This window comes from Botryllus schlosseri, chromosome 9 (genome assembly GCF_051294905.1).
Source record: "Botryllus schlosseri isolate E-star chromosome 9, Bs_hap1, whole genome shotgun sequence".
NCBI classification, from domain to species: domain Eukaryota; kingdom Metazoa; phylum Chordata; class Ascidiacea; order Stolidobranchia; family Styelidae; genus Botryllus; species Botryllus schlosseri.
This window is the reverse complement of record NC_137244.1, coordinates 1172895-1198807: the sequence shown is the minus strand read 5'-3', so window position 1 is coordinate 1198807 and position 25913 is coordinate 1172895. Positions and strand designations below refer to the sequence as shown.

The 25913-nt window shown below is 39.5% G+C and overlaps 2 protein-coding genes and 1 long non-coding RNA gene across 4 annotated transcripts in view; all 3 read left to right on the top strand.

The window, feature by feature from the left end:
• LOC145446991 (membrane-associated guanylate kinase, WW and PDZ domain-containing protein 2-like) overlaps positions 1–25913 on the top strand; it is a 102924-nt gene that overhangs the window by 74367 nt on the left and 2644 nt on the right. The gene's annotated exons all lie outside the window — the stretch shown is intronic.
• On the top strand, positions 1057–18744 carry LOC145446639 (calcium-activated chloride channel regulator 1-like). Its single transcript, XM_080324990.1, has 15 exons — positions 1057–1289; positions 2004–2144; positions 2205–2355; positions 3406–3520; positions 4541–4718; positions 4780–5031; positions 8679–8870; positions 9476–9733; positions 10579–10746; positions 12521–12623; positions 13145–13224; positions 13293–13501; positions 17499–17647; positions 17877–18057; positions 18570–18744. The coding sequence occupies exons 1-15, from the start codon at positions 1122–1124 to the stop codon at positions 18742–18744; spliced, it is 2520 nt and encodes an 839-aa protein (XP_080181116.1). The 5' UTR covers positions 1057–1121.
• Positions 18873–20467, top strand: LOC145447316 (uncharacterized). Its single transcript, XR_013917527.1, has 2 exons — positions 18873–19025; positions 19543–20467. It is a non-coding gene; the product is annotated as an uncharacterized LOC145447316 (long non-coding RNA).

The window sequence follows — 25913 nt, the reverse complement described above, 5'->3', positions numbered from 1 at the left end:
TATAAGTTTTACAAATTCCATTATAATTAGGTTACCGGTATTTCGCCGCCATTGAATCAAAGTCGACAAGTCACAATGATATGATTGCAACACATACAATAAGATAGTATTGTGAATGCTGACTACTTCGATATAGAGTTTTAGAAGTCACGGCAAAATTCCCTGGGGAAGCAATAAGCGGAATTTCTATACCCACTCCTTTTCGGATGACCGTACGTGCCAATGCCTTCATTAACGATGACGCGCCCTTTGAATACATCATCACGAACAATTGTCTGTTATTGTTTAATATATATGCATTGTTCTTATCCGCCGAATTCGGAGAGTACTTTTTTCCGAATAATGGCCCGAGTTGAACCGATGTATGTACGACATGATCGAGAAAAGGCGCGTACAGCGATATTACAACATGGGAATCCCATTCCTAATATACGTAAATCTTGGTTTATTTATTATTGGAGTGTTTTTTCTCGACTATCAAAGAACAACGACAATCGCACCATGTTAGCCACCTGGTACTTTAGAGAATTCTTACACATATATATATTAGGCAATTACTGGTCCAAGTTGCTCATTATGGCATGTACGTCTGCTAACCAGAGATATATACGCTATACCGCCTATATACAGTAAATCGGAAAGTTAATATGGCACTTTAGAACAAGATTGTAAATGTAAATGCTAAGTTGTAGCTAATTTTTAGTGAGCATTTGATGAATATAATGTATTATGAATTCTGGGGAAACAAATCCCGTCCGGATTTAACGTATGCATCCTTTCGACAGCACGTTTTATTTTTTGCGTATCGCTCACATCTTAGAAGCAACGTGTAAACATCTTTTACGCAGTTGATATAGTAAATGCCAGGTTTGGAAATAAATATATTCGGTTTATAAGTCGAGACAACGTATGGAGTCCAGGTATAACTTCTATCGGATTTCATAATCAGATTCAGTTAGATGCTTATTATGTGACAAATATTTCTACAATGAAGACGGCCACCATATTCAGAATATGACAACTTACAAGCAAATTGTTTATACTTAAGATAAATAAGTATATACAAGATACACCGTGAAATCTTTTAAAAATCCGTCGTTTCGTGAACAACATTGAAGACCATGAAAAATCTTATACCTATTAGATTGGCTCTCCTCCTCGGCGTTGCGTTATATGGAAGAGTATACTGCTCTAGCAGAGCTACCCTAAGAAACAACGGGTATGACGAGGTTGTCATTGCTATCAACCCCTCTATGCCCGAAGATCCAGCGCTGATAGAATCATTGAAGGTATGTAGCGATGAATTTTAACCGCCATCATTTTTGTTGTTGATAGACTTAGACAACTAGAAAATACACAGCATTTCTAAATTAGATTAGTATTAGAATTATAGTTATATACAGTATTTCACAAATTAGATTACAATTACAATTGTAATTACACACGATATTTTCAATTAGATTAGAATTTTAATTATAGCTACACAGATTTTTTAAATTTAGAATAAAATAATAATTACTGAACTCGCGAAAACATGGAGATTGAATGGAGTCCAGCTCATATCATATGATAATGAATAATGTCTGTTTACGGCATAATTTGCTAGCTTCGCACTATACAGTTCTCCTATGGCATTTCAGGAAAACCATACATCAGATCAGAATCAATTTGAGAGCATAGAAACATTTCACAAATTGGAATTAGAGCAAAGAAAGTCACAAGGAAATTAGAATTACATTACTGGTATTCCGCTCTAATTATAGGCTAATTAGATAACAAGAATTATCTAGTTGTCCACGTCCGTCTGAAGCGACCAATTCAAGTCAATTGCCATAAAGTATTATTTGAATGTATCGGCTGAGATTCCAATACAGGATTTATAGCAGTGTGATTTGTTTCGTTTTACCGACACGCTTCGCAAAACTGATCATATGAATTTGTCAATGCGCTCACGCCAGTCTACATTTGATACTGTATTAGTAACATTATTTAAATTTCAACAGGTAATGATAAGCGAATCATCTCGTAGCCTATTCGAAGCTACAAAACACAGGGCATTTTTTCGCTCTGTGAAAATCCTCGTGCCGGAATCGTGGACGAATGGAACTTATTCAGCAGCCACTCAAGGAGAATCGTATTCCTTGGTCTGACCGGATTTGGGTTGTTAGTTTTTTACGATTAATAAATTGTAACATATATTGCAGGCTGATATAATCGTGGCTCAGGAAAATCCTTCTTTTGGTCATTTTCCGTATACGCTGCAGTACGGAGCTTGTGGGCAGCCTGGACAATACATCCATGTCACGCCGGATTACGTAACATCCCCGGTATATGTTTCTGATACTGGAGACCGAGGTAAATATAACCATACAATTATTTCATAGTAGAAAAACTAGAAAATTTTCAGCTTTTTTCAAAATAAATCAGAATTAGAATTATAGTTTTAGATTTTTTTTCTGTTCAGGTTTGAATTAAAATTATTATCTTCATATCATTTTTGAAATTAGATTAGAATAGAAATTTCTGAATTCACGTGAACTTGGGATCTGGATCAAGCTCAGTTCGCATCAAATTAGATTTCTTTGTACGAGAATGGCAAATTTCAGTAGGCTACAGCGAGCATGGCTCGTTTCGCACTATACCATTCTCCAGTAGCACTTTCATGAAAAACAAAAATTAGAACTGCAGTAAAATTAGAGCATGGAAACATTTCAAAAATTAGATTAGAATTATATTACCTTCATTTCGTTTTAATTAGTCTAATTATACAACTAGATTACGAAATGGTAATTCACATATCTTAAGGCATTAAGAAAAAGCAAATCATATGTACTCTTTTAGAAGGATTTGTACTTTTTTCTGAAGAAAAGTGATCGGTTCTCCGAAGGCGCTCAAAAATGCCGAATGTCCTCTTTTTTCGCATTTTCAGTTCGTTGCTTATACCTTCAACATGCAAGATGTTACATTTATCTTCAAAATACAAAGCATGAAACGTAATTGCTGGTTTAAAAAAAAGATTTTCGAACAAATTATCTTACCAACCCTATACCTTGTTGGTTGTTATTGCAGCCATTGTTAGATGTTCTCTGTTACATCTGCGTTTTTATTTACATGTGAGGATATGGTGCAATTGTTCTGGCGCAAGATACAATTTAGCAGATGTACGAGCAAATTGACGGTTCTGTATTTATAAGTCTATAGGTATTTCGTGTAAACAATTTCGCGAACTCTGTAAAAATATTGTTTTGTTTTCTATTTTTGTAACTGTGTTTTTCTAACCTTAATGATTTTGTGTAAGGAAAGTAAAACATAACAATTCTACTTCCATTTTACATTCTGGCAAAACACCCCCTTTTGTGGTACTGAAAATATGGCAGGTCTAATTTAGAATGACCTTTCATTTAGGTAAGGTGATGGTACACGAGTGGGCTCATTTGCGATGGGGTGTTTTTGACGAAGGTCCAACTGCCGGATATCCTGAGTTTTATTTGGATCGTGACAATGTGGCTACAGCCACGAGGTAAGACTTTATCGCATAACAAACTCATCGCGAGAAAAGCCAACGAAACATGACAAAGATCAATGTGGCGCGTCATGTATTGAATGATACAAAATATGATTTTACGTCTTCTTCTCAGATGTGGTCAGTAACGAATTACTTCCACTTTTCGAAGTTCTTCAAGAAGATGCCGCCAACTCGCAATACTATATCAAGTGATTTTGATGATAGACTATAGTTTTAGTTGTACCTGAGTAGAAATTCAAGCCGTTACTTCTATTTCTACTCGATTACCGACGGTGATTACTTTGACCCCCTCTTCTTCTACTTGACGGTATTAATTTTTAAAGGTAAAACTATATCTATAGAATACCTACTCTTTCACTTACTTTGAGATCGCTTCAGCTACTTGTAGCCATCATGAGAGGCAATTTACTTCTACTTGGGTGTCAACAACTACTTTGACCCAGTACAATATCCGCGCCACAAGGTTCTGAGTCACAAGTCAATTTTACTTTGATAGTTTTGACTCGAGCCATTTTCAATTCACCACCGGGTAAAGTCCGAGCTCTAGTCAGGGAGCAACTGGTCGAGTCTGAGTCATGGTGATGAGATTCGAGTCCGCAAGTCGTAATTTTCACAGTTCATTATCGACTTCAAGTCATGTTGAACTCACTTCTGTATAACTCGTGGGTGATATCGAAGGTCTGACATTCATAATATACTCATTTCTCTGAAACGTAATATGTTAATATGATTCCTGATACACGAGATTTGAATCAAGTCATATACGATGTCTCGAGTCGATGACTTGGTGTACAGTGTACTTGGTGCACAATACCTCGAGTACAAGTCTCGATATACAAATTGATCCAAGTGAGTCTACGAAAAATTGGGACTCGAGCACGACTCACGTGGAGCCATTACAGCCCGGTTTGCCCACGTCTTCTCAACCGTGATGGTTGCTCATTGTGTCACATGTTCAACGGATATGCCGAACTGCGGGCAAAATTAGACTCCTAAGCTGCACATTTTTCGTAGGTGTCCCGCGACCATGGAAGGACAAAACATCATCGTAGATTACGAGACGTTTAATTACAAGAATTGCGAAATCGACCCAACGACTCTTTTACCGGAGGCCGGCTGTCAATTCGCTCCGTATGGCACGCAACCGGATGAACTATCGGCATCGATTATGTCCCATCAATATGTCAACGATGTATGTTACATTTATCTCGCTCGGTACATGTCCCTAACAGAACCACTTATGATTTCGGCAGATCGTGTCCTTCTGCCACAGCAACAACTCTGACCCGGCAAATATCCACAACCAACTCGCGCCGAACGAGCAAAATCGGCTGTGTAATTTGCGCAGTACGTGGGACGTGATTTTGGAGTCGGCGGACTTCAGAGACAACAACAATCCTCCCAATGAAAGCATCGTTGATACGACTCCCACGATATCGGTGGTTCGAACATTGCCGACGAGATTTGTGCTGGTGATGGATGTTTCGGGGAGCATGGCCATAAATGTTAGTACGGAATAGTATATATTCTGTTTCAATTGAAGGAGTATCGCATTACCTGTGTGTTTTACTGGAAACTAAAAACATGACTGTGGATTATAAGCTCGCAATCTCCGGAAGTCGTGTTATATTTACGTGTCTAAAATAACAGGACAGCTTAAACCGAATAAACGTATTCACGCAGCATTTGACCACTAGAAAATGTCGGCTTTTCCAAATTAGATTAGCATTAGAATTACTGAATTCGCAAAAGAAATACAACAAAAATCGAGTTCAGCGTGTTATGATCCCCAAACAGTTGGCCGTATACCACATATACTATACGCAATGTATCACTTTATATGTGACGAGCATATGTAGGCTTAGAATTGCTTTCAATTACTTATCCGTATAGCGCAGAAAGAAATTATTATTGTCCTTGACGCACAAGGCCGGAAACGGAGATACTCAAAACTCACAAAATAATAATAATAATATATAAATCAGTTTTTATCGATTCCAAGTTCATTATCATATAAGCACGACAATGTTATTTAGATATATTCTGGGCACTATACGGTTCCGCTGTAGCATTTTCAGGAAAGCCTATCAGAATAGAAATTGAGCATAGAAACATTTCAGAAATTAGATTAGAACTACATCACCGGCATCTCTCTCTAAATAGTCCAGTTAGACAACTGAAGTTATCTGAAGTCGGTATTCACGATCCTTGCAAATTTTCCAGGACCGGATCACTGTCATGCAACGCGCAGCGGGACTATTCGTCACCGACTTTGCCTCGGACGCATCCCTGGTCGGCCTGGTCTCCTTTTCGGACCTTGCCACTCGCCTGAGTGAATTGCGAACTCTAGACGACAGCGTTAGAGATGAACTTCGCGTTCTCATAGACAGCAGGGCCCCGGGTGGGGCGACAGCTATCGGACTGGGTATACTAGAAGGTTTGAAGGTGAGAAGTATAGAAATGATATAACGCGAGAAGGCGTTTCACTAACATGCACACCGGTATACACATAGGTTGGTACGTTCCAGAAAATGAGGCTTACAATGATATGTAATGTTTATGTACTCAAATTAACAGTACCTTATTGTAATCCTGCAGTTCTTAATCCGTGTTCCATGGAACATTAGCGGTTACGCGGGCTAGTCTTAAGAGGCTCCTCGGAGGTCACGACACACACTCAATCCTTGGATATGAATTTTGTTGACACGCCTGTCTTGGCCATCATGGGTTGCAGATCATTGGGCCCGGTCAGCAGTCGCATTGTGACAGTTGTGTTGTGTCGTGTGCAGTGACATACGCAGGAGAGGTTGACGTTCAAAACTGAAACCCAATCGTTCTGAAAGGCCAATTCTATCTCAAGCAGTAATAAGCTCATTTCTAATTAAGCAATTGGTATCGTGTTGTTGCGTTTTGACCGAACTATACGATAGCCCTTCCCAATGTAAAGCCTAGCAGTTCTGGACCGATATCTCATGTAGGAAACAGCGTAAGTCACATTGATCTGCAATACGTATTCATTATATTATTTTCGGTCTATGTGATAATATTATTTTATCGATTTTTTTAACATTATGTTGTGCACCAGTAATCTATAGTGAGGTATTAGATGTGTTAAAGTCCAGAGTCTGCAAAATCGTACAACGATAACAGATTTTCAATTCTTGCTCGCGGACGTAGTCTGTTCCATTTAAATGTTCTAGAAGCGACTATAATAAAACTAGAGCAATCGATTCTTTGTCGGCAAATGGATCGACTCTATTCTCTCCGTGTATTTCATTAGTGTTGCGTCTCTGGCTATATATTATAGGCAATTTGTATTGCACTAATTGCCTATTTGCCGTTCTGGTTTTGTGAATTCTCGGTTATTGTTGTTATACCATTCTTACGTCACGCTACCAATTTCATTTTTACATTTCGAATTTCAATCTGAACAAGTGATTTGTGGTACAGAACTTCAGAATAACGCGAAACAATAACTTCATATTGTTAGTTTATTCGCTAAAAGCTTTTCGACTGACCCTCATCAGTAGCGAACGTCAGTGATAGGGTGGATCAAATTCGAAATGTAAGAACTATTTTGTGTCTATGACGTAATAATAACAAAAACAAACAACTAGTAGACGGGCAAGATACGGTATAGTAACGGTACAAAACAAACGTTAACGAGTATATATACGAATACAATCTCCGTATTTACTGACGACCACTCCCGACGGGGTCAGTTGAAAAGCTTAGGGTGAATAAATCGCGAATATGAATGTGTTGTTCGTTGCAATATTTTTGTTTTTATGATTCAGCTAAATGTTGGGGTTCCGCGAAGGATTGAAGATAGCTTAAGGGTTCCGTGGGTTTTCGAAAGCTAAGATCCACTGTTATATTCCGTACCAATTAACCGGTATTTGTAGCCTCGTTATTGACAATTATTACTTTCATTAGGTATTGAAAGGTCCGAGCCAGGAATACGCTGGTGGCGGACATATTATCGTTCTAACCGACGGAGAAGAAAATGTCGATCCACGGGTAGCAGATGTGTACAATGATGTCATTGCGTCCGTAAGTTTTGACTTGTACCGAACTATATAACTTATCCAAGAGGTTACGTAAATACTATGGCACAGTTGTGGGAACAAAGCAACCGCGCACATTCAGTGTGACAATACTGGAAATCGCACTTTCATAACAATAGGAGGTTATAACTACAGGTAGGAGGTTATAGGAGGTTATATCTACAGAGCGTTCATAATAGAATTGTATTGGTACTAAGATCACAGAATCACTGGACCAACTTAGCTAGACCCTACATTGTACGAGTATACTATATTTCCCAAGTGGTGATATGATACTACCGTTTATCATACGTACATACTAACTGTTACAATGTAGCCGAGTTAGGTGGTACAAGGGTTTGGCTACGTGGCATGGAGTCGATACGTAACATGTATTTAAAAATTCTTCATTACACTCTGGACTATTTATTGTGTGTTTATAACAACGGGACCGTGCAATTGGTATGGAAATTTTTCGATATATCTCTCAATCACAAATGAGATTCGTCACAATGTGCCCAAAATAACAAACAATATAATCATTATACATAGCGTATGCACCAGACTTCGATAACTGGATAATCCTAGTTGACTAATTAGACCAGAGTAAATAAAATGCAGGTAATTTAATTCAAATCTAACTTTTGGATTTCCTGAAAATGCTACAGCAGAACTGTATAGTGCGAGACGAGCCAAGCTTGCTGTACACGCATTTTTTATTCTCTTGCTTATGAAAAGGTTCTCTGATTTGATACGAACTGAAATTGATTTCATTTCCAAGTAATTCTAACATGCGTAGATTTCATTCTAATTCTAGCCTAATTTAAAAAAATGTATAGCTATATAATTGTAATTCTAATATAATTTGTAAAAGCTGATTATTTCCCGGTTTTCCTATTTTAGTAGGCCTATGTACAACTTTCCTTCATAATATAGCTCATATCAATCACACATTTCGTGAAAGAAAATGGTTTAAAACTTCTGGCTTATGTGACTACCAGATTCCCAACAACCATATAAGCGTAGGTCTATGTTACGGTTCATAAGTTATTGATATACATTGTGCAACAAAGACTGGTGCCGTAACACATATGTAATTTTCATAGGGAGCTCGACTTTGCACTGTCTTCCTGGACTTGACATCGTCTTCAGCCAATCAGATCATGACAAACCTGTCGATAGAAAGTGGCTGTAGCTGGTTCGTGGCTTCGTCCAGCACGCAATCGAACGAAATCCTGTCCAACTTCCTACTGCTTTCACAAAGTGGCGACGGAAATGATGTCGATGAAACGGTTCAGGTATGAGTCTTGCGTTCTGAGTTTTACTTGTTCGAGTTTTGGCAATACGCTTTGCACTACAGTCGACTCCGGATAAATCGGCCACTTAATTACCGCCCACTTTTGGCCAAATTAAGCGACGAAGAGGTTTATTCGTTTCATGGTCATTGGTCATGTTTGAATGCAGACTCTTATCCCTGGTCCATTGACTAAAAAATCAACTTTTCTCTGCGATCCCCGTATCTGAGGATATATTGTGGCAAGTTCACCATTTTTAGTCAACTTTCGCGGCAGTTCCACAATAACCCGTTTTTCACGTGTATTTTGAGCCGGGGTCCGACGTTCTAACATATTTGCTCCCATCTCACCCACCCCACATTTTGACTCCCAATAGCCCTATTTGCTATTTACGAAGTATTGTTCATTGCATCATAACTTAACTGCAGTAATTGTGAGCTTGTGTCCTAATCAAGCGAAAAATTGTCCGAATTAACAGGAGTCTTAACGTGCATTATTTACTTTTTTCGTTTCCGGGCATTTTTACCGAATAAAGTGGTTGTCCGGGTTATCGGCTGACCCAATTAAATGGGTTCGACTGTATATAGATAAATTTGTGTGTCTTGCAGGTTCACACAGCTTCAATTTCACTCACTGGACCGGGTGCGCAAGCAACCGGTTCGGTTCAAATCGATAGCACCATTGGCGAACACACGTTGTTTTTATTTACGTGGACTTCAAATGAACCGGATATTACTATTGCTTCGCCGACCGGTTGTGAATTTACGAATGTGGGAAGCAGTCTCAACGCATGTCCTGATCAACCGATACACGAATGCGATGCTGCGCAAAGGTCGTGCAAATTTACGATTCCAGGAACCGCGACAGTAAGTACATTCAAGATGACAGTCACTGCCAGCTTATGTTCGCTATTACACGAGAACGGAACTTCGTCCCAAACGTGGTTATGTTGAGACGGAATCGTATTTTCCAGAATAGATGTCATTTTGAATCCGGTAGTATCAATTCGTAGGGGTCAGAAGACTTCTTTTAGTATTCGTCGTGTCGTTTTATACGCGGCCGATATTCTTCAATATGTATCCGCGCTGCCGACTTTTAGCAGGGCCCATTTAATTTTGGCGTCGCTAAGACAACACTTACACAGCCGGATGGCGAGGATGAGCCAAGATATACCTCCAATCCGTAGTAGTTGTCTGAAATCGATCCCCGTTTGACGTACAACTCGGACTCCATTGCGTGGCAGCGCCGGATAGTGACACTACGCTATCTCGTCACGGAGTCGGATTTTCAATTTCGAATCCTGCGACAGTCGGGAGAGAAATCTCATTCAAATTACGCTTCCTAATTCTGGAAACGACACTGCATTTAGATTTAGCCGGCATCGTATTATCGGAGGTGACTTTGTGTTATTCCGTATGTATTCATATCTCCCATTGCGAGAGCAATGAATGGCTAGAGTTTTTTTTTTGTATTGGTACTGGAATATATAATACCTTGCATCATTAACGCCCATGATAAATGATTATGAACAGCGCTGCTCGAAACCTACAATGCATATAGGTGCAATGATGATCTCCTGGGATAAGTCCATGTTAATTGAGAGCAGAATGCACCCTGCATCAAAGAGAAACTAACATTATTTCACATCGATGAAGTTTTCCTCAACTTCACGAAATTCCATCTTCAAGCGATTTTGTTTTGTTTTTATCAGACCGGACAATGGACGTACAGTGTTACCAGCACTGCACCCGTTACAGAGGACCTTACAGTCACCGTTACGTCAAGACCAAAAAATGATTCCGTATCTGTGCTAACCGTGGAATCGTACCTTGCAGCAACGGACATCACCACCGTAGAACCGGCTCTTGTTTATGCCAAGGTATACATTCAAGATTGTTTATTATTATTAGGGCAATTTTTTTTTGACATGTCAAAAAAAGTCAAAATTAGGTCAAAATTGTAGCGTTAGGTCAAAATTTGTCAAAATTGTTTACGAAGTCAAACATTTTTTGACCTCTGCATTTCGTTTGTATCGTAGATTTTGCGCTGTCGGTGAACTTATCATTTGATATTTTACAGCTTGTAGCCTACTTTATAGGCCTACCGTTGTAAACGGACCATCGTCTGCTCATTGTGAATCATAAATGGTCAAATGAAACAAATAGTGACATGGTTTTATGGTCAACGTACCGCAATATCCTAGCTGAAGCAAGACTGCTTGGACATTGCATGGTTCTTATATCAAGAAGCGCAAGCTGAAAAATTATGATATAGACAAGATTGTCAGAATGAAGCAACACGGTTTGTCACCAGCAGTGTGCACACAACTTGAGTGTTGTCAGCCAACAAATGCTGCTGTTGAACGTTCTTTCTCCGTTCTTGGCAAGCTACGTAGTAAGGACAGACACTTTCTACCCGAGAATGTAGGAAAGGATCTTTTGTTGTACTACAACAAATTTTAATTATTTCCACCAGAATACGTAATGTAACTACTGGAATTCTTCATAGGGCCAGATTTCGTTAAAATACTAGTTTTTCATGTAAAAATCTGTCAGTTTTTGAGCCAAAAACGTTTTTTCAGGCCAATCTACTTTGTAAGGACAGACAGTTCCAACCAGAAATGAAGATAAGTAGTACAATTTTAACATTATATGCGAAAACGCCTAATTTGCATACGTGAGGTCAAAATTTGGTCAAATTTCAGTTTTTTTAGGTCAAAAAAGGTCAAAATTTAGATTTTTTAGGTCAAAATCTTCCGTTTTTTAGGTAAAAAAAAAAATTGCCCTAATTATTATCAATATCAGATGTGATTTTAGTGGTAGGCTATCTAGCAATAGGAGTGTATCGAACGCAGCTAATTCGATTTTGAAATGCGCAAAAATGGGATACTCTTCCTACAGATCAAATCCAGATAGTATGTAATTTGGCATGTTTGATCTCCTGATAACCTAACTTGTCGCGAAGTAGGGACCTAGATCGTTTCGTTTCTCAATTGTGTTGTTGCTTAGTTTTTCCAAGGCGTAGGGGGGTGGGGGGGGGGTGCATGATTAGTACGTCGCGTGGAAAGTGGAAACGCAACAGCAAATATTCCGAGGCCCCGCAAGTATGACGCATCTAGTATGGTCTCATCATCGATGATTGTTAAGCTGTCATAAATTGAACGTTTGTTGGCAACTTGAAGTCGGGCTGTGTATTCTTTTAGAGAAGTGGTTCTCAACCTTTTTTTAGACACGCCCCCTTTTTTGATAATGAAAAATTTCGCGCCCCCCTTATCGTCATATCGCAAAATCCAACGGAGATGCTAGCAACCCTAACAGATTGTTTGGTGGTATGATCGGTTATGAATGTTGATGAGAGAATAAAAATATTATGAAATTGGGTCTATACAGAGAGAAACACGCCTGTATAGGAGGTAAATCGCGCGGAGCGCGAAAAGTTTTTTCAGGTGACCGCTTCGTCGCGCCCCCTTCAGATCTTTCACGTCCCCCAGGTTGAGAACCCCTGTTTTAGAGCATCCTTACATCTTTATATTGCACTAATCAATTGGGAGAGAGTTGAGATTGGTCTAACGATTTGGGGATTGAACCATGGACATCCGCCAGAATAATGCTTGGTAATATAAACGATCAATGAATAGATCTGTCTTTGTTTAGGTGAGCAATGGATTTAATCCGGTGCTGGGAGCGAATGTCACTGCAGTAATCACTGACCCATCCAATACCGAAACATATCTGCAACTTCTTGACAACGGAGCAGGTAATAAATGTTGAAGGGAAATATATATATAAAGGGTATTACTATCTATATCACTTCCTCTGTAGATTTTGGACTAAGCTGGGTAGGATGTTCCCCATATCTGATCTGAATACAGCGGAATAATAATTATAAAGAAGCGGAGACAAAATATTCCGTGTATACTGTATAGGATCCTGTTCTCGAGTCGCACTGACAACTTATTATCTCTATAATATGTATGAACCAGCGAACCTGCGCCAATCATGCAGTAATTGATGTATATAGTAGGTCATGAGAAACCACTGCATTTCTAGTTCGGTGGGCGTGAAGTTTAAAAAGAAGCTATTTGCATTTGATAAGAATTCCGTGTCATGTCAGTGAAATGATCGTTGCGTAGCATTCGCATTTTCGTCTGTTTCGAAAAGTATGATTGCAATCAGGATTGGTCCATATTAGGCCTACTCTTTATAATTACTAATGCGTAGATGAATACTTCCCCGTACTGACACCGGCAATCGAAAGTTTACATTCATTACTCACAGGGGCCGATATTCGTCAGAATGATGGCATCTACTCAAGATACTTTTACCAATTTTCCTCTCCAGGAAGATACTCCCTACGTGTAAGTTACGCAGTGATATTAATTGTAAATGACACTTTTTGTAAATCCTCGCCTTTCCTTTATTTCAGATCTTGGTATCAGGAAGTCTTCTGATCACGGGTCATTCGGCTGGATCGCCTGCAGCATTCAATCCAGGGACACTCTACGCTAATGGGACGTTTGTCGCGAATCCAAATGGACTCTCGAATATTCCAAACGTTACCGTGAGCATTGCGTCAAATGGAACTGGAGACGAATTCAATAGAGTATCATCTGGAGGATCGTTTTCCTACACCGGGTAAGCCTATAGTCGGCTGCTATCACAACAGCGGGTGTTCGTTCTACCCATACCTGAATGCCATACGAAAGCATTCGATATGCCGGAACAGCGAATGCAACCAATGATGACTATGATCAATATTATCAAATAGAACCTATAACTAAGAATTATATCGCGGTCATAAATTCTACATGTCTATGTACAACCTACCTGCGTTCATTGTTGTATGCATAATTTGGAATAACATGTTGTAGGCCAGTGCTCTTCAACCGGGGTTGTCGTACCGGGGTCACCAACCTTTTTGCAACCAAGGGCTACTTTTGGGTACTGATTGCAGTGACGGGCTACCATTTACTCCCGTCGTTTACCCGTACCAGATTGATATTCATAACACTGGACAGGAATTGCATTGCGGTAAGACTTCTACAAGAGTGTTCTAAATCAAAACATCTCATTTCAACTAGCTAGGCACTAAGATCTTTTAATTGAATAGTATATTCATATTGAAATGAACCCGAATATTTTCGGCTGAAACTCGTCAGGGTTAATCGTCAGCAACCAGTAGAGAATTCGAAAGAACAGCGTATATCAACAATCGTAACACAAAATATGGGTTCATTTCAATATGAATATCCTATTCAATTGAATATTGAAGTTCTGTACCTCCAAGAAGCTGTTAAAATCTTTTATGAAATCACGAATTACTTCGCACCAAGTTTATATAAATGATACAACAGTCAGCTCAAATTTTAACAGTCAGCTCAAATTTTAAAATAAATCATGTCACACTTTAGACTTGGCATCATGTTATCTGTTTCTATATCAGTCAGTGGCAGGCCTGGCATTGTACGCAATCAACTAGTGCGATGTAGTGTGGTATGTAACTTGACACTTCAAGTCTGAGTGAGTGTTCCAGATGTGCACTAGTGAGTTCTGTTCTGTGTTTGTTTTTCATTAAGTTCATGTCCGCAAAAGGCTGTTTCACAACGATAAGTTGAACCAAACACGCTGGCAACCTTCATAGCTGCTGCGCATACACCACTGTACTTTTCCATGTCAACAAGGTACCAAAAGTTTGCTGCAGCCTTGTGGGCTTCGAAGTGGAGGTCATTTTGCAGTGTTACAAATTCAATTTTCAACTGTTCAGCATCCAGACATGACAGATTTCAATATACCGGACAGTACCATCGATTACGGAAAGTTAGAAATATGGTACTAAACTGCGTTGAGTGTAAGAGAAACAAGCTGTATCAAAAGATGCAATACGTAATGGGCATACACATATTGAAATTCTGCTAGTACTTCACCGCTATCTGCTACCTAATAGTAATGTTGTTTACTACTTTGGCATTGTCCTGGACGTCGAGCTACCATAACGGACCCCCCGCCATCTCAAGGAGACCGTGGATGGCATTCCGTCATGTCGCCTGTATGGGCAGTGCGCCGTATTCTACGTCTTCGATATCTTGTGATTTTATTACATGTTCGTATATTGCTAATAGTAATTGAGGATATTTGATATCATCATTTTAGTGCTAATTATGTATTGTCATTTGTAAGCTACATGTCAGTGTGATTCGAACAAGAATAGCTAAATCAATCAATCTATATATTTAAGCTCGCTGGTAATAATCCAACGAATATTGGTAAATGCTGTTATTCGATCTATTTTTAAAACAGTCTGCCGGGCTACTCATCTGTTCCTCGCGGGCTATACCTGGTGCCCGCGGGCACCACGTTGGTGACCCCTGCCCTAGGGTGTACCAGAATTTGCAACGGGTGTACCACTCGGATGGGGTGTACAGACTTTCTTCTGCAACTAAATTGCAGTCTACCATAAAAGAAGATAACTCGGTATTTTACAGATGATTTGAAGTTGAGAAAAGTATTACTGACCTTACATACCTTTGAATAATATCTTATGGCTGAAAACTAGCTGGGAATATCAGTATTTGTTCACGAATTGCAACCCAACGGCGCTTCTTCAATGTACGATCCAAAACAAGCCGATGTCAATGGTGCAACCGATACATGATTCCCTTGAGCATGATTGACAGTTTGTGCAGAGTGAAACTGTTATGCATGTGGCCTTTATGGGACTGCATTTAAGTACAATTTTGAAATCATGGCTATTTTATTGCAATATATCATCTCTACACAGCCGTTTTCAAGTGATAACGTCACAAAAGCTATAAACCGGTGACGTGGTCAACATTGCATATCCAGTAGTTAGGAGAATTGCCCCGTGGATCTTTGGGGGGCTTTCGGGGATAGAAGATCACGACGAAGATGACCAAAATTGCTCATAGAAGTGTTTTTATGTACTAAACCTTCATTTGGGTCACAAGCATCGAAGTTTCCTGACAATTTTTCAAATCTGAACAACCCTAGTGTACACCGCTTGATTGTGATGTCATAAGGAAATACTTCTCATTTTCATTTAGCCGTCGGCAATAGACCAATGGTTCCGTTTGGTGTTGGAAAGTATGCAGCAAACATGTGTTCAGCTAGTCATTTGTCTTTGGGTGATTTTTGAGGAAACCGCCGTGATAGCTCAGACTTCTTAAATCGGTACTTCCTACCCGACGTTAATAAATACCGCAATGCACATAAATGAAGTGACGTAGCCAGCCAGGGTCGAAACAGCTTCCATGTTGAAATCGAAACCCTTTTGTTTTAAAATGCCGATTTTATGTCCAATATTTCGCCATACATTTGTAATATAGTATTTTGTTATTAGTGATGCAAATTAGCGACTGTGCATTGTACACAGCGGCATACGATCTGAGGTTACAGACATCTCTTGCAGCCCATGTTTGTTGTTTGTTGTTTGTTTTGGGGTGTTCATGGTGATTGTCGACTATTATGGTCATTTACACCAGGCTGATATTCTTCTTACTTTCCGTGACTGCCGAATTATAGCACGGCCCACCTCTAGGCTTTTGTAAGACACCGCTGACGCGGATGAAGTGGTGAGGAGGAGCCTACGTAAACCTCCAACACTTAGGTATCGGAATTTGGAAGTCGAAATCTGTCGGACTCGAACCCCCTGGTGTTGCAGCCGCAGATTATACCACTGCGCTATCTCGCTACCTTGCAGCCCATGTGCTACTATTGACTGTGTGTGGTGTGGGGCAGGCCTGATACGCAGTAGGCTGGTGCGCGTGGTATCATCGCTGATCTGAATTACCGGTTCTGCAGCAGTAGCTTTACCTACTCTCTCCCCAATACTGTTACATTTAGGTTGATTATTGTTCGTAATGTCATGCTGTTTTTGAGCTGACACGAAATAAATTCCAATTCACGTGGCGGGCGGCCTAAGTGACTGCGAATAGACTCTGTGACCAAATACTATTTTATTCAAATCCAAATTTTTTGACGGCAATAACTCCGCTTCTACTGGCTGGAATTGAACCAAATTTGAAGAACATCGTTTTTATAGACAGCCTGATACTTTCATGGGGTGAACAGAAAAATTTCAAATTTTTCGCTATTTATTTTTATATAATAAATAGAACCTTTCTTCTCCCGTAGCAACGCGGCTACTGGTTGGAATTGAACCAAATTCGGTGTGTAGGCTTAAGTTAGGTAACCTAACACTTTTATCAAGTAGCCATACTACGATTTGAGAAAAAAAGTCATTTTTGAAGACCCCCAATGAACAGGGGTGTACGAGTTTTAGGCGAACGTTAAAAGGGTGTACCACGTCGAAAAAGGTTAAAGAGCACTGTTGTAGGCTACTCGATTTATACCGCGGTATAAGTCGGAGGTAGCTTCTGGTTTCGCGTAGTAATAGTAGTAGTAGTAGTAGTCGTAGTAGTAGTAGTAGTAGAAGTAGATAGCCAACCACGAATGACTTCTTTGACTACTTTTGTTGAGTAGTACGCAAGACTTGAATGTAAGATGAAAATGGGAATATATCTTGATCAAGTAGTACGCAGCGATTGGAAATTTAACAAGTCTAGTTTTTATATTTTACCTAATGTGTCATACAATGCTGTGCATTATTACACAGACCGACTATAACAGCTGGTACGGACGTCTTTGGACCGAATCAAATAACGGATCTGTCAGCGACTCAAACCAACGCTTCCGTCGTTCAGAATTCGTCATTCATTCAAATTTCTTTTACCGCGCCCGGAGACGATTTAGATGTGGGATATGGTGAGTATCAACGATAAATTCTAAAGCAATCATTTTGATTTGATTGAAATTTGCTGCTTTGCTATACGTAGAACTTGAGCCAGTTTGGAAATAGGCCTTCACCATTTTGACGTGAAACCGTCAGGCATAGTAGCTTATGGTGACCATACAGAAATCAGCACCCTTTATACAAACTCTTCGTTCTTACCTGAGATTCGCTTTACTTATCTGAGCGTCTGTTATTTTTCAGCATCGTATTACTCAATACGATATACGAATGAATCGTCTTCACTTCTCCGGGATAATTTCGATTCTGGCACGGCGGTCAATCAGCAAGACGTCGTGCAAGGCAACATTACGTCTCCCCAGGTAGCGCTCAGCGGAGAAACCTTCGTGATCAGAATTTCTGACCTGGGGGAGAACGACACGCAGTGAGTACTTATCCTGTGGTTTGAACTTATAGATCAGGGCAACTCAACCGAACGCAGACCTTTTCGGTGTTGAATCAATACCTTATCTGTTTTAATATCACTCCATTATTATTGTTGATTTGCAGCAGCGAATTTCCGAACGTAAACTTCATAATGAATGTAGATGTTATAAATGTATGACCATGACCAGTCAAAATCTTCACCACTGCGTTTGACTTGCTGTCACAACTATAGAATCAAGATTCACGGCACTAGCCATAAATACGAAATGTAAATTCTTCCACTAGCCGGTGACTAACAAAACAATATATTCATTTCGCTTTTGCTATTATAAATTTACTGGCCTGTATTACATTGGTATGACTGTAAATTATTTCATACGAGACTTACAAGACTGAGACACATTTTAAAGTTTAGCAATTGGACTTTTGCTAATACTAGTTAGGTATTTAGTTGCCCTGTTACCGATGAATATGCGAACGTATATATGTACTGTAACTTTTTTGTCACAGAATATTCGTGGCCATAACAGCGTTTGACGACATTGGTCAGTCTTCCAGAGTGTCAAACATCGCATCGGTGACGGTGGTCGGGACAAATCCGGGTAAGATTGCAGTTTCTTTGACTGTCCTCGGGGCTTCTTCCGTTTGCACATCATCCATTTCGCTGTGCCGTCATAAAGAGTAATACTCAACTCGATCAAGAATCGAATCAGTCGGGTACGCGATTTTGATGAGCGCTGCCTAACTATACAAGGACTTCTTAGGAAACGCTATGTAGGCAATATATGGTATTAAATGAAAAATCTCACAAAGCTCGAAGAATGTAGAAATTTTGATCGGGTATGATCCATTTTTCAGTGAGATATCCAACGATTTTGGAGGTCGTCGATCAGCCGGTGTCGCCAGACGATAATACCACTGCTATTATCATTGGTGTGTCAGTTGTAGGAGCTGTACTGATTCTCAGTAAGTAAACCGCGCGGTTAATAGTTTCGCTGCGTGCCTATCTCGGTAATAATATGCATATTCTGTACGAAAAGGTAGGTGTAGCAATTATATGTTCAGAAACAACAGAATTCCAGAGGAATGTTCACGAATTCCGAGACAGCATTGTTCGTTGCATAGTATCGACAGTATATATAAGGAAACAAATTAACGATGGGGCCAAAACTAGAATCCAAACACATTACACGCTTGGCAATTAGAAAATTTCCAGTTTTTCCAAATTGAATTAGAATGAGGATTATAGAGCTACATAGTTTTCACCAAATTGGACCAGCATTAGAAATATGGCTACACAGTATCTTCCAAATTAGACTATACAATTAGAATTAACTGCACAGTTTCTGCCAAATTAGATTAGACTTAGAATTACAATTGAATAGTAATTCATATTGAAATGAACCAGAATATTTTCGGCTGACACTCGTCATTTTAGATTTTAATGTGGATTTCAAAATGAGCGTGATCATTTTTATTGCAGGCGCAGTGTTGTACGCAGTGCTAAAATCTCACTCGCCATCAATGCCACGTAACAAAGTGGAGGACTTCAATCGTAACGATGCCGAGGCCAGAAGAGCACAATACGAAAGTCAGTTGGAAACGATATACATCGGCTAACTCGACCGCTTTAAAATAGGCCTTCACGTTCAATTCTTCGCGTTGGAATTATTACAATCAATATGAATAAATAGGCCTACTAAGCATCGAGTAGGGATGACTAAAGTCCGTACCTTGGTTTAATTCGAAATACAGTGCACTGAGTTTGATGCTATTCGGCCAGTTACGTAAAATGCAAAAATTCCTTTGAGAGATCAATTCTATTGAGCAGCGCAATAACAAACAATTACACACCATGAGTCTAATCGCAGCGACAACCTCTTCCAACGAACAACAAGCTATGAAAAACAAGATGCAATCACGTTACATGCTACATATTTGTGTATATCTTTGACACTTATCACTATACTACATTGAAGAATGTGCATGATGTGTATAATTGGTATTTGTATAATTTATGTGCATGAAAAAATAGCTTCACTGATGTTTTTTATGTAATCCTATCCTTATCAAGTGGCCCTTTGTGTTCTCGTTTATTGTTACCATAGTAATAATAGTCGTAATACATGAAAGATCTGTCTGTTTTGCCTGTCTCATCTATATCGTAAATCTTTCCACTGCCGCTCTGTGATTCAAAACTACTGTGATGTTATATTTAGCCGTCAAGTATCTCCTGTCTACCCTACCTCGGTTCCGCTCGTAGTCAGTTCGTTTTTTTTGTACTTCTGTTTATTGACAACACTAGTGTCGGGCATTTTTACAGTCGCAAGTGATTTTCTAATTTACCCTAATGTTTGTAATTCTTTGGTTTTTAAACATTTTGTGAATAAAAGGCTATAATAAACCTCGATTTGTAAGTAGGTTTTCAAGAACGGTCGCAATATATTGAAATACTGTCTTGACTTCGTATGGGAAGGCATACTCGCTGGCATGAGATCTGTGAGCTAGGATTTTCAAGCATGCGCACGATGAAGAGCAGATTTCGTGGAAGATTTTCTGTTGAACAAAATTTATAAGCGTGTGCCTTCCCAAATACACGTCCAAGAATAAATTTACTGGTGGAGCAGTGGCAAGCTCAGCCACCATCGCAATGAATTGACTCTACTCTGAATCACTGGCGTAGCCAGGGAGGGGGGGGTGAAAGGGGCGGTCGCCCCCCGAAATCTTTTGAAAATTTTCGTAAAATCAATAGATATTAGAGTATTTTTGGGCAAATGTATGCGACCTAAAATTTTTCCTCGCTTCGCGCGATTTAGTGTCCGTTCATGTCTTGATTTTGTTATCGGTATCACGAAAAAAATTTATTCCACAAATACCAATCATTGAATTCATCTGCATTCTCAATTATGAGAATACAACAGTACCAGTAGATACACTAGAGTAGCCCGAGGTCGTTGGGTTGATTGAGTCTGTAGGAGTGTCAGTTCAGTATGGGGGTTGGGGACTGTTAGCTCCGGCAACTTCCGTTTCGGGACACACGAAGATATATAAAGTATGCTACTCCGCAACGTGCGCTCCCAAGATGATTGACCCAACCACCATAAAACCGACCCATGTATTCCGAAGCCTTCGATATAGATTTTCGGGTGCTTAAATGGCTGGCGCCGAACGATCCTGTTCCTGCAATCAGACCTCTCCAACATAAACGCAAATGGGACAGGAAAATATCACCACCTCCCGTTAAAAATTGCTAATTTGAAATTGAATGAGTCTGATAAAAGAAATTTTTTAATTTGGTCTGGTATGTATCAGCGATTTCAATCTTTAAAGTAGCGCCAATCTCTACCAGAGGTTACGAACAAACCGTGCTTCAACGAAGTAATAAGAATGGACACCACTTGCTCATATAGACGTACCAATATTATTGATCAAATTCTTTCATTTATTCAAAAAAAAATTACACTTTCCGCGACTAGGGCCGAAATTCACACTGATTGTTCATCACTTTATGTCAGCGATTTGGGCTCATCCGTACAACGACCGCCTAATAAGCTATAGTTGGCCACTGGAAGCTTCCATAGGGTATGTGTGTGTGTTCGTCTAAGAATCGTTTGAATAAAGGGTAGTGATGAAATTACCTATGGCAGGATGTACGGTTCTGCGAGATGTTACCACGGGAGAGCTCCCCTAAAGTCATAATCCCCCCCCCAAACAAAATAAAAATAAATTGTTTTTCTGGCTACGACCTTGCGTGTGCTCGATCTCTTGAGTGGTGACAGCTTTCTACGCAAGTCATGAAGTAACAGCAATAAATGACAACTATCCCGTCCGGCGTCCACCCTCCAGAACAGGTGCGGTCAACCCGTGGCTCGCGAGAAGGTTTAGAGGGGCCCGCGGGTTAATTCTCGAAATTACTAGTATTATCAAAAAATAAATTACCAAAACCGAATAACTAAAATTTGATTAGCCTGACCGCGAAATTTGGTATTTTGCCGACTAAAATATCAGTTCTGAGTTCCGACGCATTGGCGTAGCCAGGGGCCAGCCACATTTTTCGCAGATCGTCGTATGACTATATAATGTACAATATTTCGCGCGGCTAGTTTGGGGATCCACACCAAGTCTTCATGTCATAATTGTCATTGATTTTGATGCGTATTAATATAAGTATTGTTTTCAACGTTACCTATTATCCGGTACGCTCCTTACGGAAGACTAAAAAAGGTCATCAACATTCAAGTGGCCCGCGCAATGGTTCGTAAGTCTCATGTGGCCCTTTGGCCACCCTGCTCTAGAAGCTCTAAATAGTCTTGCCGTGTGGTATGAACATATAGCTCAAGATGTATAATTAATTGCCCCCTGAATGTTTGATGACACCACTTCTATCAGCCCTGCCGGCAAATCTGCTAATGAAAACATATTTTCAATATGCAAAGACCAATATAATGAACGAAAGTGTTGTTTTCCACAATCATCATTTGATCACATCCGTCTGTGAGTGGAATATATATAACGATCGCCCCAGAAGTTGTGTTAATCATCCAATAAGCGCCCAAGTCCATCGATTTGACCTATTTTTTCCTTATCTTTAAGGGGGGGGGGGGGTTCATTTACGTCATCGAATTTTTCGCTCCCCCCCCCCACAAATATTTTTTCTGGCTACGCCCTTGTCTGAATGATATAATCACGAAATGAGGCTATACAGCTATGCCTACGTAGGCTAACAGTTCATATGTCTGAGCGATAACCATAGTGTGCTAAATGGTATGGATACAGAGAAATTAAACAGTTTACTGCATTTGGGTTTTGCTTGTTTTGGGGGTATCCATGGTGTTTGTCGACTACTATGGCCATTTACACCAGCCCGATATTCTTCTTATTTTCTGTAACTGCCGACTTATAGCACGGCCCACCTCTGGGCTTTTAGACACCACCGACGTAGATGACGCGGCGAGGAGGAGCCTAGGTAAACCTCCAACACTTAAGTATCGGAATTCGGAAGTCGACCTCGGTCGGACTCGAAGCCGCACCCATTGGTGCTGCAGCCGCGGATTATACCACTGCGCTATCTCGCCACACTGCATTAGGGTTACGTAATATTTTCCATTTGGCCAAAGGTAATTTTACGGCCATTCTTGACCGGCTTGCCGAGCGCTAAATTTGATAAAACGGGTACCAATGGAAAGCTACTGATTACGAAAATATAAATCTTTATTCTCCCCGCGGTCCGGGAACCCCCCAAAATCAGCCTCGAATCGAGTCAAGTCTAGTCATTTTCAATTCACCACCGTGTCAAGTCCGAGTCCAGGTCAGTGAATAGAGGGTCGAGTCTCGAGTCCGAGTCATAGTGTTGTGGTTCTCGCATTCATAATATCGGGATTTTACTCAGTTTCTGGTCACATTTTCAAGTATCAGGACTGATAAACGAAATACCAATTATGTGGTAACTAACTAACTATACAATTCTTCTGTCTTGGCCGTCCTAGTCTCGAGTCATATGACTAGGTTCGATTCATGCACAATGACTCGAGTCGAGTCATTTTATGCATTCGGAAACATGACACAAGTAAAGTCAAGTCACAAAAAAATTGCGACTCGAGACATTACAACTCTGTTGCCAATCACTTCGATTATCATCACTTCTACTCGTGCTTCAGTTGATTTTGTGTCACTACTAACTGATTCGTTTTCTTGCCACTCTGATCAACCCTGATGCTATTCTGCTCTCGCACTTCCTTAAAATTCATACTATGTCAGATGCAACTCAATCCCGAAATGAGTTTTTCAACGCAATCGAGTCATTTTAACCTTGGCATTGATTCCCCGCCATTTTCTGACAAGCCGAGTAAAGTAACGGCAGAAATAGAAAACGTAAAATGTTTATTAACGATTCTATCTGTTCAAACTTTAAAATAACGAAAATGTGTACCCCATTATAACCATGCAGTACATAAATTGAAGTACAATGGTCTACATGGGAGATCTATAATCGACACGCTTCATACCATATAATATATTAATGATTAAGATGGAATCATTTCCTACAATACAGGCTTCTTATTAATGTATAATTAGAAACAAATAGCTCGACAGTGTTCAGATCACTTAGGATTAATCAGGGCTATGAATATTTTTAAGTAATATAAAGGTACCACGTAACATGCTAATAAAAAGAGAGTATTCGGCAACCCAAAGCGACAGATTTTCAAGTAGGTACGTGACAAGCTTCCTTACACTCTAGCAAGAAATTTCAAGTGTTAAAAGAAACATTCATACATAACAAAGAATATCGAGCCAGTTACTGTTCTTACAACTCATAAATACTGAAAAGTTCAGCAGACGAGCGACTGTGTTGTTGAAACTGCGACACAAAATCCAACTAAAATTCCAGCACGTCAGAAAATCGAATTTGCAGACCAATCCCAACAAAATTTCTTCAATGATATTCACCCATGGCCAAATTTGAGGGGACCATCAAAAAAGATAACGAAATCATGGGTTACATAAGGATCGAGCTATCGTGGATTCATGCATAGGATTTACGGAAGTATAGTTTGTAGAATAATGCTTTGTATCAGAAAGACATTGCTAAGGCATTACAAATAATTGGGGAACGCGACTAAGGCAATAAGTACTATGATAGAGCGGAATCAAGTGCCAATAAAACGAAAGTTAAATGAAAGTCCTTACATTTCAGTATGGCCGAAATCCACATAAGCTTCTTGTTATCTTGCAACTGGATTATAAGTGCTAACCACATAGAAAAGTGTACGGTAGTCATTAATCATTCGAATTATTATATGGAAAGTCACAGGCCCGTTTGTATGGTTACTAGCTTCTTAGTTTTTGCTGACATTTTGCATGATTATCGGGTAATAAGTGATGATATTGGATGATGGTTTGGCAAACATTCTAAATATCCTTAAATGAAGTATAGTGAGCGTTCATTAAGAGGTAGCTAAACACACAGGCGACTAGGCCGCCTAGGCCCAGGTGGGTGTCTGATTTCAAAGACTACTCCAGGTCGTTTCGACACCTTCCTACCTTTCATTGTATCGCAGTCTTGTAGTGTATTTAAATGATGAAATTCATAATGAACTAATACAAACTAGCATGGGATGAATCGAGTATCTCTCTGTTTCATTCAAATCAGTCTCCAATATTATCTTTAAAATACACATTTGGAATACACAGACACTTCTCACGAACACAAAACATTGTGCCCAAACACTAGGCTTGTTCAAAAATACATTTTTCTCCAATTTTACTGGCTGTTCGATAGAATTATTAGGTTGCCTGAAAAACACTGCACTGCAGTGTAATCAATAATTTCCCACCATAAATAGCCTACTATTTTTTTCAAATTCAAAATTTTGTACGCCAATAACTTCTCTTCTACTGGTTGGAATCGAGCCAAATTTGTTACGCACTATTTTTCGACAAATTCATAATTTCATGCGGCTGCTGGTAACATCTCGTGAATTTTTTTTTAATTATATTTTTTTACCTTTAATAGCTTAGCTTCTACAGGTCTGAATTGTTGTGCAACGTTTTTTTGGCATTTTATTGAAGTAAAATTTGAAGAAAAAAGTTATTCCTGAATAATCCTACTATACAAGTACGCATGAGACTTGGACATCTAGAAAATTTTCAGCTTTTCCGAATTAGACCAGAATCAGAATTACTGCTCTAGAGTTTATTACCAAATTAGATTAGGATTGGAATTATAGCTACACAGTTATTTCCAGGTTAGATTAAAATTGGAACTATAGCCATTTTTTACTTTATATTAGATGACAATTAGAATTACTAAATTCGCGAAAACTTGGACATTGAATCAAGTTCTGAAAATAT

Excerpts from the sequence above, each read along its gene's own strand:
- LOC145446639 (XM_080324990.1), top strand. The coding sequence starts at position 1,122 with ATGAAAAATCTTATACCTATTAGATTGGCTCTCCTCCTCGGCGTTGCG. Across the intron at positions 10,747-12,520 it reads CGGCTCTTGTTTATGCCAAG|GTGAGCAATGGATTTAATCC; the intron begins GTATACATTCAA and ends GTCTTTGTTTAG. Across the intron at positions 17,648-17,876 it reads CGATTTAGATGTGGGATATG|CATCGTATTACTCAATACGA; the intron begins GTGAGTATCAAC and ends GTTATTTTTCAG.